General features: G+C 42.6%; 1 protein-coding gene across 5 annotated transcripts in view; it reads left to right on the forward strand.

Moving 5' to 3' along the window:
- APC10 (anaphase-promoting complex subunit 10) overlaps positions 1–16328 on the forward strand; it is a 56822-nt gene that overhangs the window by 17927 nt on the left and 22567 nt on the right. For 2 of the 5 annotated variants that reach the window (XM_084601635.1, XM_084601637.1), the window contains exons 1-4: positions 10677–11079; positions 11144–11267; positions 11601–11824; positions 13664–13853. In XM_084601635.1, the coding sequence (XP_084457761.1) occupies positions 10859–11079; positions 11144–11267; positions 11601–11824; positions 13664–13853 (759 nt within the window). In that variant the 5' untranslated portion in view covers positions 10677–10858. The other 3 variants (XM_084601636.1, XM_084601641.1, XM_084601638.1) reach the window with 3 other exon arrangements.

A 16328-nucleotide genomic window follows, 5' to 3' on the forward strand; every position in this document is an offset into this window, starting at 1 on the left:
TGCAGAGTGGCGCACCTCAGACGACAGGCCAATTTGCTTCATTTGCTGTATCGCCGGCCACACATCTCGTTATTGCCGTAGCCATACCTTCTTCGCCCCTCGCTCTTATTACAGCGCCGACCGTCGATACTACAATGGTACCTTGACGCTTCCCTGCCCTACCAGAGGAGCCCCGCCCTGCCTATGATGTACCTGGACATTATCTTTCTCAAACAGATCAGCCTCGTAACGAAACCGTCCCCACTGCCTGTCACTCCAGCCGATCTCCATCCCCACTGGCTCATCAATCCCGTTCACCAGTGCCTCGTCGCAGCTCCTCCCCATCATACGCCGGCACCTACTCGGGAAACTAGCGAGTGCAGCGCCCGGGAGTGACGCTGCATTATCGACCCGGACTGTCAACTCGGAACTGACCTTCACACCCAGACGTAACCTCATAGACATTCTTGTGGACGAAGTCTCCGTTTCTGCCCTTATTGACACTGGAGCCCATATTTCAGTCCTTAGTTCGTCGTTCCGCCAGCGCCTAAAAAAGTTCTTACGCCCGCTAACACCTCTAAAGTTCGTGTTGCTGATGGAAACACTGCTACCATCGTCGGAATGTGCACTGCGTGCGTCAGCATTGCCGGCCACCACGTCCCTGTGCTCTTCGCTGTCCTTACTACTTGTTCTCAAGACGTGATTTTAGGCCTAGACTTTTTAACAGCCCATTCCGCTCTCATTGACTGTTCCTCCGGACTTCTGCGCTTAGCCCTGCCCCATTGTGTTCACGACCCTAGTGCTGACCATTCTCAGCCTCACCTCTGCTCCAGTACATTAACCGCCTACCTCCCGAGGCGGCAGTATACGTGCCCTGTCACCTTTTCCCTCCCTTCCTGACGGCGACTATGTTGTCAATTCCATCACCGACGTCACTCTACGGTGCAACATCGTCCTACCTTATAACATTGTACACATCTAGAATAACCTCACCTACATTCTCATACTCAACTTCAGCATGTCTTCGAAAGTTCTCCCGGAGGGCATTTTCCTTGCCGAGCTGTCCCCTTTGTCCAGCTTTACTATTTCTGCAGTGCTGTCTGACCGTCACGACGAAGTACCTGTACAACCTGTCCCGTCAGATAGTCCGGAGGACCGCATCTCAGCCATGATTGCCTCTGACCTGCGTCCTGAATATGCCAGCGACCTTACCGGCCTTTTGCGGTCATACAGCGACATTTGTGATTTTGGTCATGGATCCCTGGGCCAAACATTCGTCGTCACACATCGCATCGATACTGGAGATGTCCGCCCTATTCACAGACGGCCATACAGAGTTGCTCTTTCCGAACGCCGGATCATTCAGGAAGAAGTGGAGAAAATGTTGGCCAGCAACATATTTGAGCCGTCGAGCAGCCCCTGGGCGTCCCCGGTAGTACTCGTCAAAAAGAAAGACACCAGGTGGAGGTTTTGCGTAGATTATCTACCCCTAAACAAGATAACAAAGAAAGACGTGTACCCTCTTCCAATGATCGATGACGCCCTCGACTGCCTGCATGGTGCCAGCTACTTCTCCTCCATCAATCTTCGTTCTGGATATTGGCAGATCTCTGTTGACGAGATTGTGAAAAGACGGCTTTTGTCACCCCGGATGGCCTCTACCAATTCAAGGTGATGCTTTTCGGCTTATGTAATGTCCCTGCGACCTTCGAGCGCATGATGGACTCCTTACTATGCGGGTTCAAATGGACCACATGTCTGTGCTACCTCGATGACATCATATTTTCATCAACCTTTGAGGGCCACCTCCATCATGTTTCGTCTATTCTTGGCGTCTTCCGACGAGCTGGCCTTCAGTTGAACTCCAAGAAGTGTAGCTTTGGTCGCCGGGAACTCAAGGTCCTAGAACACTTGGTAAACACCCATGGCATCCAGCTAGTTTAGCTGATATGTTACTTTAGTAGGATACAACTGAACTGTTTGCTAGCTATGGGCAATACCTCCTGTAGTAGAAAGGAGTTACTACTATGGGCAGTGGTAAATGGCATGTGTATTGCTGTGCTGAACAGGGAACAAAAATAAGTTTTTTGATATTTCACTGTACCAAACAAGCCATGAGCATCGAAATCCTTGAGCTTATAATTTGGTCTGATGGTTAGCTTTATATTCATGTAATATAGCTTCAGCAGCAGACTACATTTTGTCACGGAGGCTATGTATGGGCCGATTACTGTAGACGTGAGTTTATCAGGCTATGGTACTGCAGGCAACTTGCTACCAACTCTGGCGTTGCTTGGCGCATGCCGAAAAGAAATTCCCATGGCTTAATCGTTGGCTCCTTTAGGCTAAAATTTCGTACAGAGGTGGCATTTAGTGGTAAGTTTAGTGTGTTGTGTTGTGTTGTGTGCTTACCTTGCTTGATACTTACTTTAATACTTACCTTATTTGATCAGAATTAATCATTAAATCATCGCTGTTTGCAGCGAGAATGAACCAAAATTGCTAATTTCAGAGCAGCAGTATTGGTACCACCTTGTTGACCACACCCATCAAAGGAATGAGTGCTCACCTCAGTTACCTCCACAGTAATGCGTTCATTCCTCCAATGCCCAGAAGTGGCACTACTGGCACTACTGCTGCTGAAGTTTTTAATTTTGGGTAATCGTTGCTGCAGACTATGAAGATTTGATAATTCTGATTGAAGCAGCTAAGTACCTCACCCAAAACTTGCAAGAGCTGCCAAAAATATTCCAAATACTTGTGAAAGTTAGCAGTGCTTTTGCAGAACATAGTTACATCTAAGTCAAGCGTAACTCAAGTTACCACTGAAAATAATCAAATTTCTGAGCCCACCCTTATTTGGTTTAGTGTCTACAGTCAGAAACTCCTTTGTCATCTAGCAAGAATATTTCACAGTTACAGCCACAGTTACAGCAATGTCTATGCTTTTAATTAGCCGACAACTGCAACAGAGCAGTTCATAATCTTGAGGTCACCAAAACACTAAATATCATTGAAATTTTTGAATACATTGTTGTCAAGGACAAAATGTGCTTGCTGTCGCAGGCAGCCAGTTCATATCCTAGGTATAAGCTTGATACAGCAACTGGAAAATGCAATTTGCAAAAGTTGGAGATTGTTCTTTTTATCTTATATTCATCACTGAGCCATTGTACCCATTTGAGGACCAAGCTGAAGACATGCATACAGGCAGTATCCCTCTTGCAGCGTGCTCCTATTCAAAGTTCGTTCTCATGAGCTTGCTTTTTCATTTGCATGTATAGTCATGTGGACTTTTCGTGCACATGCTTACAGATGCACGCAGGAAAGAGTGCCTCTTTTTAGATGTGCTGGAGCTCTGAAATTTTTATCATTAATTTTAATGACTTTACTGTTCAAAAATTCACCTTTTTAATTATATTAATAAAGTGCATGGTTCTATTTTTGTTTTCTGTTCATCCAAAATTTTCATGTTTTATGTGGAATTCCATATAAATGTGGACTTTGTTCGGAAAATTAATTGCAGTAGACAGTTCTCAGATTGTCATTGAAGTTGTCTAGTGTCTATATAATGCATTTGATATAATAACGACAAGAAATTTCTTAGTTTTCCACCAGAAACTGTTCAATATTTTAAATTAAATATGACAATGCTCCCTTCATGCCCTTCCCTTTATTTAGTGTGTAGCACTACTAGCCACAGTCACGGATTTCGCCGATATCTGTCCGAAGCCGCTCACTCTCTCTCACCGTGAACTTGAAGTGGAGAAAGGGAAGTTGGCGACACGCGCGTCATGCGGCTGAGCATTGAGGAGGCGGAGCGGCCGCATAGCTGCAGCCGAAGCCGCTCTCTCTGTGTTCATCCGTCTCTCCGTGAACTTGAAGAGGAGGAAAGGAAAGTGGCGATGCCCACATCACGCTACTTAACACTGAGGAGCCAGTGAGAGAGTAGAGTAAGACAGTGAGAGAATGACGTGCCAGTTGCAGACGTGGTGGCTACCACTATGCTACGTTTCACAAGTGTGTGTGTGTCTACGGAGTGAGTAGTCGTGTGTCGCCTCGCTCACGCATCCTCAACTTCGGCATCTCTCCCCTCGCATCAGTCACTCCTCAGCCTTTACGGACAGCAGACGTACACACGCGGTGCTCCCTGCACCTCGGCTCCGAGCCACTCACCGCGTCGTGAAGCTGCTTGTGCTTACCTCCACGTCCTAACTGGTGCTCGCCTTCAAGCATGTTTCCCTCTCTATTTCTTTTTTTTTTTTTTTTTTCACGAAGCTTGCCATAAGGCATATTATAGAAACTCATGTAAATTATTTTCCGTCAGGAACCGGAGCAGGCTCCCGCTCTTATGGTTGTCGGTGAGCCATTTAGAGAATTCCTCTTCCCTTGTTGTGGCTAGTCCCACTTCGCGCAGAATCTGCGTCCTTGATGCCCTTGTCCCTGCACAAGTCCACAGCAGGTGGCAAGCATGCACTTCTGCAGCTGGTGTGGAACACTTCGGGCATGTGGTTGGTCCGATATCTGCTTGAGATTCCCATCGGCATGTTACCGACGGGGTAAGGGCCGCCCCAGCTCTTATCCTTATAAGGGAAACCTCCTCCAATCTCGTTAAGTTATGAGGGAGGGGGAATGTACACAGGGAAATGAGGGCACATGTACTTTTCCTTAAAGAGGATGCTAAGATGGGAACAGCGGAGGGGCATCAAAAGGGAGCCTGGTGGGGGGCGCATTAGTGTTTGGAACTTTATGTTTGAGGTAGTCAACTTTTCTCTGCTCAGCGTTCTCAGCATTGTCTTGTGTCCAATGTATCTGGATGCGTATCTGTTTTTTTTATTGAGTGCGTGGATTTCCTGGGTTACACATATAGCATCTTTGTCACTTTCTTCAGTTGTTTTATGGCGGCTAAGGAGTCTGTACAAATGTGGGCTTCTGTTATGGAATCTATTTTATTTATGGCCTCCATAGCATCGTGGATTGCATAGAGTTCCATCACAAGCGGGTCCGGGTATTCTGAAACATATTCTTTATGTACCTTTAGTTCACTATGTGTTGGACTAGTAGCTGCTGTTCTACTGCCATTTTCTATAATTGATGCGTCCGTATATTCAATGCAGGTACCTGGAAGTGCATCAACCAGAGGTCGAGACGCCAGCTTTTCTTTGCGACGAAGCCGAGTGGTCTTGTTGTAATAGTCGTGAATTCCCACGGAGGGGGGTCAGCCATTGGTGGTGGTGTTTGAACTGACACTTCATTGTACAAGGATGCTATGGGCATAACATACTTTCGCTTCATATCCCTTGTTGCCTCTCATTGTTCCATTAATTCTGTCTATGTATTTATCTGTGCAAACTCTTGGAGAATAAGGATAGGGGTAAGTTTTGGTAAGGCCGTGATAGTGCGCATTACGTTTCTATTTATTGTTTCCAATTTCGCCCACTGCCGTCTCGTGAGTCTTTGGAATTGGGTTTGGTATAGTATCCTCGGCTGTAACACTGATTGTACAAGACGTCTTGCCATGTCCGCTCGAGCTCCTGCTCCCCTAGACGAGATGCATTTTATCAAGTTTAAGGAAGTCGCAGCTACTTTTTTCACCTTATGAAGCCATTGTGTTCCTTTGCCGGATTTGTGAATTTCTAGACCAAGAACTCTCAACTCGTCCACCTCTTCCAATGCCTGATTTCCAATCTTTAGGATGACTCTTTGCATTGCCAATTGTTTTCTTCTATTCTTGTTGGCAACATGAATGTAACTGGACTTTTGAGGTGAGAATTCCAGACCTGCATCTTGGACGTACTCATCTATGGTATTTAAAGCCTCTTTTAGATACCGATTCTGTCTCTCAAGTTGTTTATGAACAGACCAAATCGTGACATCATCTGCGTATATCATGAACCGCACTTCTGGTATTTCAGTTAATTTCCGGCCAATGGGATCAGTGCAATATTAAATAGTAAAGGTGCTAACACTGACCCTTATTGTGCCAATTTGTTTTCCGTTTATCCGGATAGAGAACATCCTGTCCTTAAGCAGATTATGTATTGCTTTTATGACCTGCAAGGGAATGACCATACATTCCATGTTGCTAAGAATCTTGGCATGTAGCACGTTGTTGTATGTCTTCGCCACGTCGGTAGCCACTACAGTGCGCACTAGGTGGCTATAAGGCGACACATGTATAACCTCTTCAGCGAGCATAGCCAGTCCATTTTCTGTGCCAAGGTTTGTTCGGAATCCAATTTGTCGAGCATGATATTTTTCATTTCTTTCCAACCACCATGACAGGCGGGTGGCTATCATCTTTTCATAGATCTTGCAAATTGTGAGTGTTAGCGAGATAGGCCGCAAAGATTCTAGGCTTGTGGGAGGTTTCCCAGCCTTTGGTATTGTTACTACCACCGAGTGTTTCCAGCCAAGTGGAATGTGGGCAACGGATGAAGCCGGACCGTCGGGCACTGCAGCTCAAGTTCGCTGTGCTTGATGTGCTGAAGTACAACGGTTAAGCAGTGCTATGTACCTACTTTGCATTTGATTAACTATGCTAATCGGCCGTAATATTTTCACAGCCTTTCACAGTTGTACAAGGAGTGTAGACACCTAACCTTTGATTGCATGTTTTATCCTTGTTAACGACACATAAGGTATTGCTGTACATGTACTATCACCACATCTGATCCCTTATTACCTGTGCATGGATTACCGCTTCTGTGTTCTATGTTTAAAGCCAGTCTTCCTCAAGAACAGGAATCACAATAAGTCAAAGAGTAGCGATTGCAATATTTTCGTCCCTCTCATGACCTACACTTTTGAGTATAGGTCTCTTGTTGGCTATGACGTCAAATTTATACTTTTATCAGTTATAGAATAACTTCAAATTTATCAATGTTTTGGTCAAAGTTTTGATGACTATTATTGATAAATCAGCTTTTCCAACTTTCCGCAAAAAAACTGCCCGCTTTCCTTCTTTTGATGAGCCTTTATGGCAATAGACAAGCAGATTTAAAATGTCATGAAGAGTTCTCCTGGCAGCATAGAAGCAGACAAATAGGTTAAAACTTAAGTAGCCTTGTTGCAGCCGGTCCCTTATCCAGAGAATTCCTGGCAAAAAGTAGCAATAAGTATTGTTAGTTCTTTCGAGAGAGCCCCTGCCAACTGTCAGTATGCTGTCACTCTAGCGGACTACTATTCTAATGGCCTGAGGTTAAGTTCATTTCACAAATGACAACTACAGCAATAACTGATTTTCTTCTTGAAATCTTGGCTTATTAGGGTTATCTATAGGAAGTCAGTCGTCTTTGATCAGGGTCCTCATTTAATGTCCAAAGAATTCACTACATGCCTCAGTAATAAAGGCACAAAACTGAATCGTTCATCAAGGTGCTATTTGAAAACCAAGGTACAAGTGGAATGATTCAATCGCACTTTCAACTCCTATGTTATAATGGCATCTTTGGAAAAGTGTCCACTCAAGACTTTTGTGTACGAGCACTTGTGTGTTCATCGTTCTGCTTGTACATGCTACTACAGGAATAGCTCCTTCAGTGCTACTTCATAATTAATAGGGCACATGCAGGACTCTATTGGACATTATTGGATTTCCTTCCATAGCATCTTTATTCCATTGTGATCCATATATGATGCTGTTAAAAAGCTCAGAGAAAGGGCGATACAAAAACAGATATACATCAAGACATGGGAGTCTGCAGGGGATCAAGGGCACTTGCGTCCCCCGACACAAAATCCTGCCGACGCTCATGCATCAAGTAATATACCTACAGACAGGAGGCATGCTGCAAAACCTCCATCATTCTCAGTAGGTGATGTTTGAGTTTGCAAACCTAAAGAAGACAGAGCTTTCTCCAGGTCACAACAAATAATTGAACAATAAGGACTTACTTCTTTTCATCTACAAGATGGAGAACTGTGGAATGCAGCAAAGCTTGCCACTTAGAGTCAAGAAACCAACTTGTAATAACCAGAAGATTTTGACTTAATTGTTCCTAATGCAATTTCCCTATAACTCCAATGTCTACACAGAGGAGCCCAGCTCGCTTTCCTGTGGCATCCTCAACTCTTAACATCCAATGTAGACGCTACCCACAGTCACTTGACCACATTTCCCAGAGGCCCATACACCGCTGCTCCAGACCTCCCCTTCGAGATCCTACAAAGAGTGCAACTCTCTCTTCAGTGCACAGTGATGTGGCCGAATCCTCATCAGTGTGTCATTTTTTTCTAATGAGCAATGCTCAATGCTTCCCAACACAAGTGTCAAGTGCATTGTCAGTGAAGGGATGGACACCCAACAGACTACCGAACAAGGGACCAAGTCATCCCTTACCTCTTTGACTGAGGACTCTAGTTCACAGCCTGACTCAAACCCACTCCTCAGATCCCCACAGAGGCCCACAAGAACTATCCTTAAGCCTCCCCGTCTTAAGGGCTTCGTACTCAAATACTAGTTTTGAGAGTGGTGACTTGTACATGAAATATTTTTTTCCTTCCTGACTAATGCAACATATGCATTTATGTTACCGTGCATAATTATATATGAGCATGGTATAAATGAGGAAGTGTTTTACAATTATATATTCTTTTGAAAAATGTCCTTGCAATATAAAAGGTTAAATAGTAGTGGATGTTGAGCTAAATAGTTTAATCATGTTTCATTCCCATGTTCTACTGAATTTTTCCTTCGCCTGATTGAGCTTGACATGCTACTTTGAATAGGCCAACAATATTTTTTCCATTATCATCTGCATATACTTTCATTACTGCATATTTTCATTACTTGCTCATGAGTTTCCTGTCATAGTAAACATGGAACATGCAAAGGCGCAGAGTTGGCAACCACGAAGGAGAGTGGCTTATAATGAACCCGGGAAACCACATTCCGGAATCCAGAACTCCATTAGCACATCACTGAGCCAAGTGACTTTTGCCGACTCACGATATTGTCATGACCACGGTGGTCATGACTTAACAGCCATGTAATATATATTTAATTTAGAACAGTGTAGTCGTAATACTTATTTTCGACACTTGTTGCGTAAGCACCACATTAAACTCTATACTCCACTTTCAGTCCTTTTACTATTAATCTTCAAAAGTAAATATTCTAGGTTAACTCATTTGAATAAGTACACTTTACAGTAATTTCCGACAGCAATTGTTTTTAGTTCTGGAGCTTTTTGGCTGAGTTTGACATGATAAACATGATTATATGCAGTTCTTAAGACATGGTGTTCATTTCAGGATAATGAGGGAAATGCTTTCACTGTAATTTTTATCAATGACCCTGTTGAAGTATTCAATTGTTACCTCAGTTTTTCTTCTGCATTTCAAGGCAGCATCCACTTAATTTTCGTGTCCTCCTTTGGAAACAGTATAGGCATCATACATAAATAATCACAATCCACGACTATACTACTTAGATTCACTTGTTTCTTCTTGCATTTTGTTGTACATTATTGTTTTACATATTTGAGTCTATCATATGCCTCATTTGTGCCTTCATAACAATAAGTAATGGAAATTTTTTATTTTGGAATTGGAATTGGAATTGGTTTATTGATTCCCCGTACAAGCGAGATTTATTTTCAACATAAATGTGCCGTGGTGAAATAATAAAACATAATTTGCATAATTAAATGTCGATTCCATGTAATCATACGGAGGGAGGGGGGGGGGGTGAGCAGAGAGAGTTAAACCACTTTAAATAATGCCAGAAATGTTGATGAGCTTGATCTCTGTAATGCCCAACAGCCAACAATTTCATATATTGGAAACATTGAAACTTTAGATTCATCCATGTCAAACTCTACTGTGTCATGTACATATATTCAATTCAATTCAATTCAATTCAATTTTATTATATCCGTTTTGTACATTCCAGCTTATACATACAGAAGGAGGTCCCAGAATCAGTGACTGTATCGGGACCTCCGATACAGTCCTCCGATATAGTTTATTATTTTCTTCAGATATGTTGATAACATGATAATTTTGATGTAATTTCTTAGGAATGCTTTAACATTCCTCTTCATGCCTACATATATGTCTTCAGAACTGTGTACACTATCCTATATATTTTAATGACAACCTAATTAAAGAGTCTTTTAACAGTAAATTACAATTTCACTTAATTGTTGCGCATCACCGCAAAAAAAAAAAAAAAAGAGGAGTTTTAAGAAATGTTCATTATTTTATGTGCAAAAGGAGAGAGAATCTGTCAGTCTTTTGCTATGTCTTGTATGTATGTGTTAATTCTTTTCTGTGTTAGATAAAGTGTACATGCACCACGTTAGGCGAAATTTATATGCTACTGCACTTAGCTCAATTTATGCAATTTGCCCGTCCCTTCTCTTTTCGGGGAATTTAGCATGCCGTTAAATCGTGAGGTTTGGTTCTTGTTTCGGTTTCATGGCTCGGTCAGTTATGTGTATTTCTGTGCGTAGTACCTTAATCACGTTAAATTGTGTCTCGGCTTCCTTCGCCACACACATTTCTTCCTCCATGGCCACACATGGCGTGACGCCATGGAGGAAAAAAAAAAAAAACTCATGCTTGACGCCGACGGCCAAGCCAGCCACGCGCGCACTCCGCAATGATGATGATAGCAATGAGTTAATTTGCCGCCCTCAATGGCGTGAAACCTAACTAACGTTGGTGCACGTAGAGGTAAGTAGTCAGCAGGACTCATGAGCTGTGAGGTGGTTCATTTTGACAGCGAATACACGTGCGTCCGTGTGCGCGCCACAGTGAGAAGGAAAAAAAAGAAAAAGAAAATTACGGTCTTGTGAACGTCAAGTTTGAGAAGAAACCGCTGACAGGCTCTGGGTAAATGTGGCTTAAAGGCGAAGTTGACGAAGGTTAAGAAATGTTGACATTGCACGGCTGTGTGGAAGCAGCAGCTGAGCGGTTCTCATCGAGGATCGCTGTAGTGTATGACGATGGTACTGAAAAGACATCGCACACGTATCTGGAGTTATTACGTCGCGCACAGGAAGTTTCGCTGTTTATCAATGAACTTGGAATTTCGCGTTCTACTATAGCTTGTCTGTGCAAAACAACAGGTAGTGTCGTGAGCCTCATTTTAGGGTATGTTGGTAATATCAACGCAGAGTGACTAGAGTTGTCGCTGACCCGCACTTTGCTCACGCAGGGTGTTGAAGTCCAACTGTGCATTCGCATTTCTGGTGTCGGAATGGCCCGAGAAGAACGTCAAAACACTCACGCACAGCCTTATGGACGTTTATATACTGGGGGAAAGATCGCTTTACGAAGAGGTATGATGTCACCGCTGTTGTGTGCGTTTATCAGCATTATGACATGTACAAATTATTGATATTCACTAATGGGTTCGTAGAGATAAGTGTTGTCACTCCCTAGTCGTTGCCAGTGGTTTTTTGGATAAGTGAACGCAACAAAATTTCCCCTGATATTATTTATCTTAAATAGGCTGTCAGCCTGATTTTGTTTTGAAGCTTGTTTGTGAGAACTTCATGTGTCAACAGGGGACTTAAATTTTGGTTTCTTTTCTCGGTTGCATGAATGGAGCTTGAAAGCTGTATAAGTAATTGCTATTGATTTATTATGCACCATGTGTATTGTCATTTCAGTGCATTTTCTCCACAAATGGTGAATGGACAATACTGGGTACACTGTGGGACAACAAATTCATATTGGCAAGCTCTAATGGCAATGCAGCCAAGCACCTTGACAAGCCAACCATGCTTACGGAGCCACAAATTGCATATGTTATGTGTACTTCGGGAACAACTGGTGAACCTAAAGTAGTCAGAGTGCCTCACGAATGTGCCTTGGTCAACGTACAGCATTTACGGTAATAACTTACATGTTTATATCCTGTAATATTACTGAAAACAACTATGAGATGAAAGGATTGTCCATAACTCTAGTTTCAAGTTCATATTGTTAATTACTGTAATTTCCAGTATACAATCTGTGCCTGGCTTTCATTGAGAAGAAAAAGAAAAAAAGATTGATCGCTCTTGGTACATTGCCTGTAGGAACTAATCATTCAGTCAGTGAGCCCATAAGTGCACCGAGGCAATGTTTATCTTTCAATTTTCTTCTATAAATGTATATTATATTTTATTGTCATAAAAATCGGTCAGAAAATTCTGTATCATTTCTTGCACACTAGTAAAATTGGTATGTCAAGAAATGTAACTGCAGTGAAAGTTTGACCGTCAAAAGACTTGTGGTATTAGGAACTGCATTAGTCAGTGCACCCATGTTTTTTGCTGCCTTAGAGCTGAGCTCTATTGCTTCGCCCTCTTGCGGTTTGAGGCCTGTTTTTTCAATAACTACTTCTGCAAGGCACTTGGCCAGATGCTGGACTGTATTGTGAAGCTTCCTGAGTTACAGCTATCTTTTACTTGATGAGCTGCAACAATAAATCATGCACAGGCTTATTTCATATCATTTTGGGTCAAAATACACCACCTTAAGCTATCTTTTCGTATTTTGGTGTATTTGGCTTCTTCCGGTGCAACTTTCCTGAATGCATGTGTACTTGCGCATTTGCTTACTACAGAAGTGCGCGATGCCTTCTTTATCATTGATCTCAGTTGCTTCGAAGTAGACTTAAACCCTTGTTAGGTATGTGCTTCAGTTGTCACCACACTGGTCTTTGTACATGGGAAGCTTTTGATGCGATTGTATCCAGTGGCTCTGTCTTGCCTGCTGTGTAAGGTTTGTTCACATCACGACTGACTCAGTTCGTTCTTAGGTTTTTGCCGCTGTTCCGAATTGATGGCCGGACACCACACCGATGGCAGTTTCCCCATGAGGCAGTGTTATGGACAGTCTACAGTGCTCAGGTGGTACTGAAAGTGTTCCTCTAGGTGCCTCAAAACTGCTGCTGTAAGCTGTATGTGCCACTAACGATGTGAGGCAGCCACCAGTTTAAGGACTGGCTGATAACATTTCTTGCCTAGTTTATTTTAAACTAGCCGTTTAACTGAGGGGTACTATGTATGGCTTCAATAGAGCACAGATAAGCACAAACAAGCACGAACAAGTGGCTTAGAAAAGCACTGTCGTTAACCCAGAAACTGTTTGCTCCTCTCACTAGGCACTGTGTTGGGGCGGTGCAGTCTTATGTGGCAAACTTCATTGCAGACAGGTGTCTGGGAGTAAACACACATAACAACAGGTTGCCTTGGCTATATGCATTACAGGCATGCGCTATGAGCGGTTGAAAAACTGAGTCACTATTATAATCTAGCACATTTACAACATTTTATTTAAATTATTGTGACATACTTATTATTGGAATGCGTTAATCAGCCAACCTAGGCCTACTTCAATTGCCGACATTGCCTCATTAAGGCCAGGTCAATGCACTCGTGACTACCAACCGCTGGCTGATGTGGTAGACGTTCATTAACACTCCGTAAGCAGCAAGGGCGAAAATCATGAGCTTTGAGGAAAGAGAGAATGCTTTTTAACTTCAAATTTGGTGCCGTTTAATATTAGAGCTTGAGGTTGGCATAGAGATGCCACCACAAGGCCTAACTACTATTCTACTCGTATACTGGCCTGGGAAATTGTGACGCAGTGGGTGCCATTTGTTTCTGGTATATTGATGACATATACTGCATTAAAACCGCTTGTAAAATATGAACACAAGTAATGTGAATTTTTTTTCTCGCAGGTCTATTTTTAAAATCTCTGAGGAAGACATAATATTCCAGGCAGCACCACTGACCTTTGATCCTTCTATAATAGAAATATTTCTGGCCCTTGTGTCTGGCGCACAGCTGGTTTTGACGTCCAAGGCTGTTAAGCAGATTCCACGAGTTGTTATGCAACTTCTAGTCAACCACTTTGTGACTGTCATTCAGGTAAACCGATGCTTGCCTTGCCTTCTTCATAGTTTTCTTCCCTTGTCTTACTTCAGTGTATAATATGTAAACACATTTTAGATTGATCCATTTTCTTGGTTGGCTCTGACTGCTAAGGTTGGTAAGGGAGCGTAAGAAATGATGCGGTAAGAGAAGAGCATATATTCTGAATGATGAAATAGATGGGACTGGCAAGGTTGGTGAGGTCATGCAGTGAGATGTTATAGGTCAGTGACACCTTCAGTGTGAGAGTGCTGCACTGAATGAACCTGCAATTACTTCTGATGATGCTGTACAGGGAGAACTATGTATTGACATCCTGCTTCCAATTTTTAATGGTCTCTAAGCAGTGTTTCTGTGGCTAGAAAGGAAAGTATAATGGGCACTATATACACTTGGTGCAAGGGAGGTATGCAAAGTATGACGGAAATCTCGGGTTTCACTAGGGATGCTGCAGTCAGGAAGAAAGTTGCCTTGTGGATGATTGTGAACATTGCAGATTTGGGGCTTTTGTTTGAGTTTATCTGATCTCTTTCTTGTAGATGCTGTACAGGTGGTGTTTATGGCTGTGCAGGATAGTTGCTCGTATTTATTTTTGTGCCTTCAAGTGAGGTAGAATGCAACTAATTATTAAGATAGATGACTTTGGCTAAAGAATGAACGCTTTCTGGTTGGCTGGTAAACTGAGTACACAGCTCGTGTGATAAAGGGCTCCTTTTTCACTTGTCCAAGTGCAGTGCAAGAAAGGGCATTAGACGCAAAATCTCTGACGTCAGCTTTCAGCAACTATATGGCTTATGATTTCTTATGTCACATGCCAGAGGCAACCATGTAGATCCCTCTGGAACGACTGTAACTTTTTCTAGCTTGTGTTATAAATGCCTAACCTTGGAGGTTCCACTGTCACATTTTTTAATTCAGCACAGTCGAGAGAAAACACAAGCCTCACTTTCGACAACCACCCAGCTTAGGCTCGGTTAACTTCAAGGCACAGGCTCCTGCAATGAAATTTATTTCCAGAGCCTTTACCTGTCCTTTAGCTGCCTTACAGTCATCGCCGCCATGTGTCAGCATTTAGACTGGTTGCAGTTAAGCAGCGTCATTTATTCACAAATGCACTGAATAAGCAAAAGAAAGAGCTCCAAGGGCATTTAAAAAATTATTTTGAAAGGTGCCAGCAGAGTTGAGGTCACACCCTCTTTGTATTTGGTTTTTAAGAGTTGGTTACAAATTGACCTTGGGATCGAGATATCACTTTTTTTGCACTTTTTGCACCTATTTACAGTTTGTTGTCAAGCATCTGCAGGTTAAAAGCACCAAAGGCTACAGAATTGCTCTGCCATTCCTTATAGTTTCTGACAGATGGAAATTTCATTGGACAACAAAAGAATGGCTGTACAGGTGCGGACATAAGTAAACAGAGCACACTATTTCATCCTAATTGCATTTTCCCCTTCTCTATTGCACATAAAGGAGCATCATTTGTCCATGACAAAGTATACTGGCATGTACTATCAGGCTTCTCATATCACAGCTGCCAGTTTCAATTAAATAATGTGGGAAAGAGTTTAGAAGGTAACAGCATGCTTCATTTACTTTTGTCTGCATACATGTGCATATGCTGTGAAAGGAGTGCACTAAAACAAAGTATATTACTAAGTCCCTTGCATTTGTGAGTTTGTATGCACATACACAAACATTCCTGACTTACAACATGGCATAAACATTTTCGATTGCAGGTTGGAGTGTATCCACATAGTTTCATGAACAAGTGTAGAATAAAGAATTTGTGGAAATGGCAGATGCTTCTATTCATTTCATCCACATGAGGTGCTGAGTTTTTCCTTCACTCTCATGAAAGGTTACAGCTGGGTATTTGAGTAATTAGATTTAGTAGTGAGTGCCTTCCTCTAGCCGTTCTTCTAACCTCGGGGTTTTCGGTATATTGAATTAAATTAAATTGGTTTATTGTAAACGAGAGACACTGTATCTTACACACTTTTTCTGTGGACACCTGAACCACACCTTAAGGGAAGGGAGAAAGGAGGGAGTGAGTGTAAAGAAAAATGAAGGTGCTGTACTAAATGGCTAAGGAGTACTTTTGACCATCTGGTATCCCCAGATGGTCGAAAGTACTCCTTAGCCATTTAGTACGTGTGAACTGTGAACTGACGTCTGAAAGCACATGGACACCTCTCCGTTTTTGCCTCCATGGAAACTCAGCCGCCGGTGGTCGGGTTCAAACTCTGGTGCTCTGGACCACTGCGCCAAAACGGCGGGTCTTCGGTTTCTGTGCAAAATTCAGTTTTTACCGTATTCAAAGTACGCTGAATTTAGTTTTCAAAATTCGGCTTTTGTTGAGTTGGCTTATCACTACAAGTCACATTCAGCCAAAGTTAAAATAACGAAAGAAAGCCAGGGGCATGATGTTTTGGTCGATTTGTTGTATAAGCATTGCAAACATGTGATTTGAGG

The sequence above is a fragment of the Amblyomma maculatum genome, chromosome 4 (assembly GCF_055883805.1).
Source record: "Amblyomma maculatum isolate TAMU_Amacu chromosome 4, ASM5588380v1, whole genome shotgun sequence".
Taxonomy (NCBI): domain Eukaryota; kingdom Metazoa; phylum Arthropoda; class Arachnida; order Ixodida; family Ixodidae; genus Amblyomma; species Amblyomma maculatum.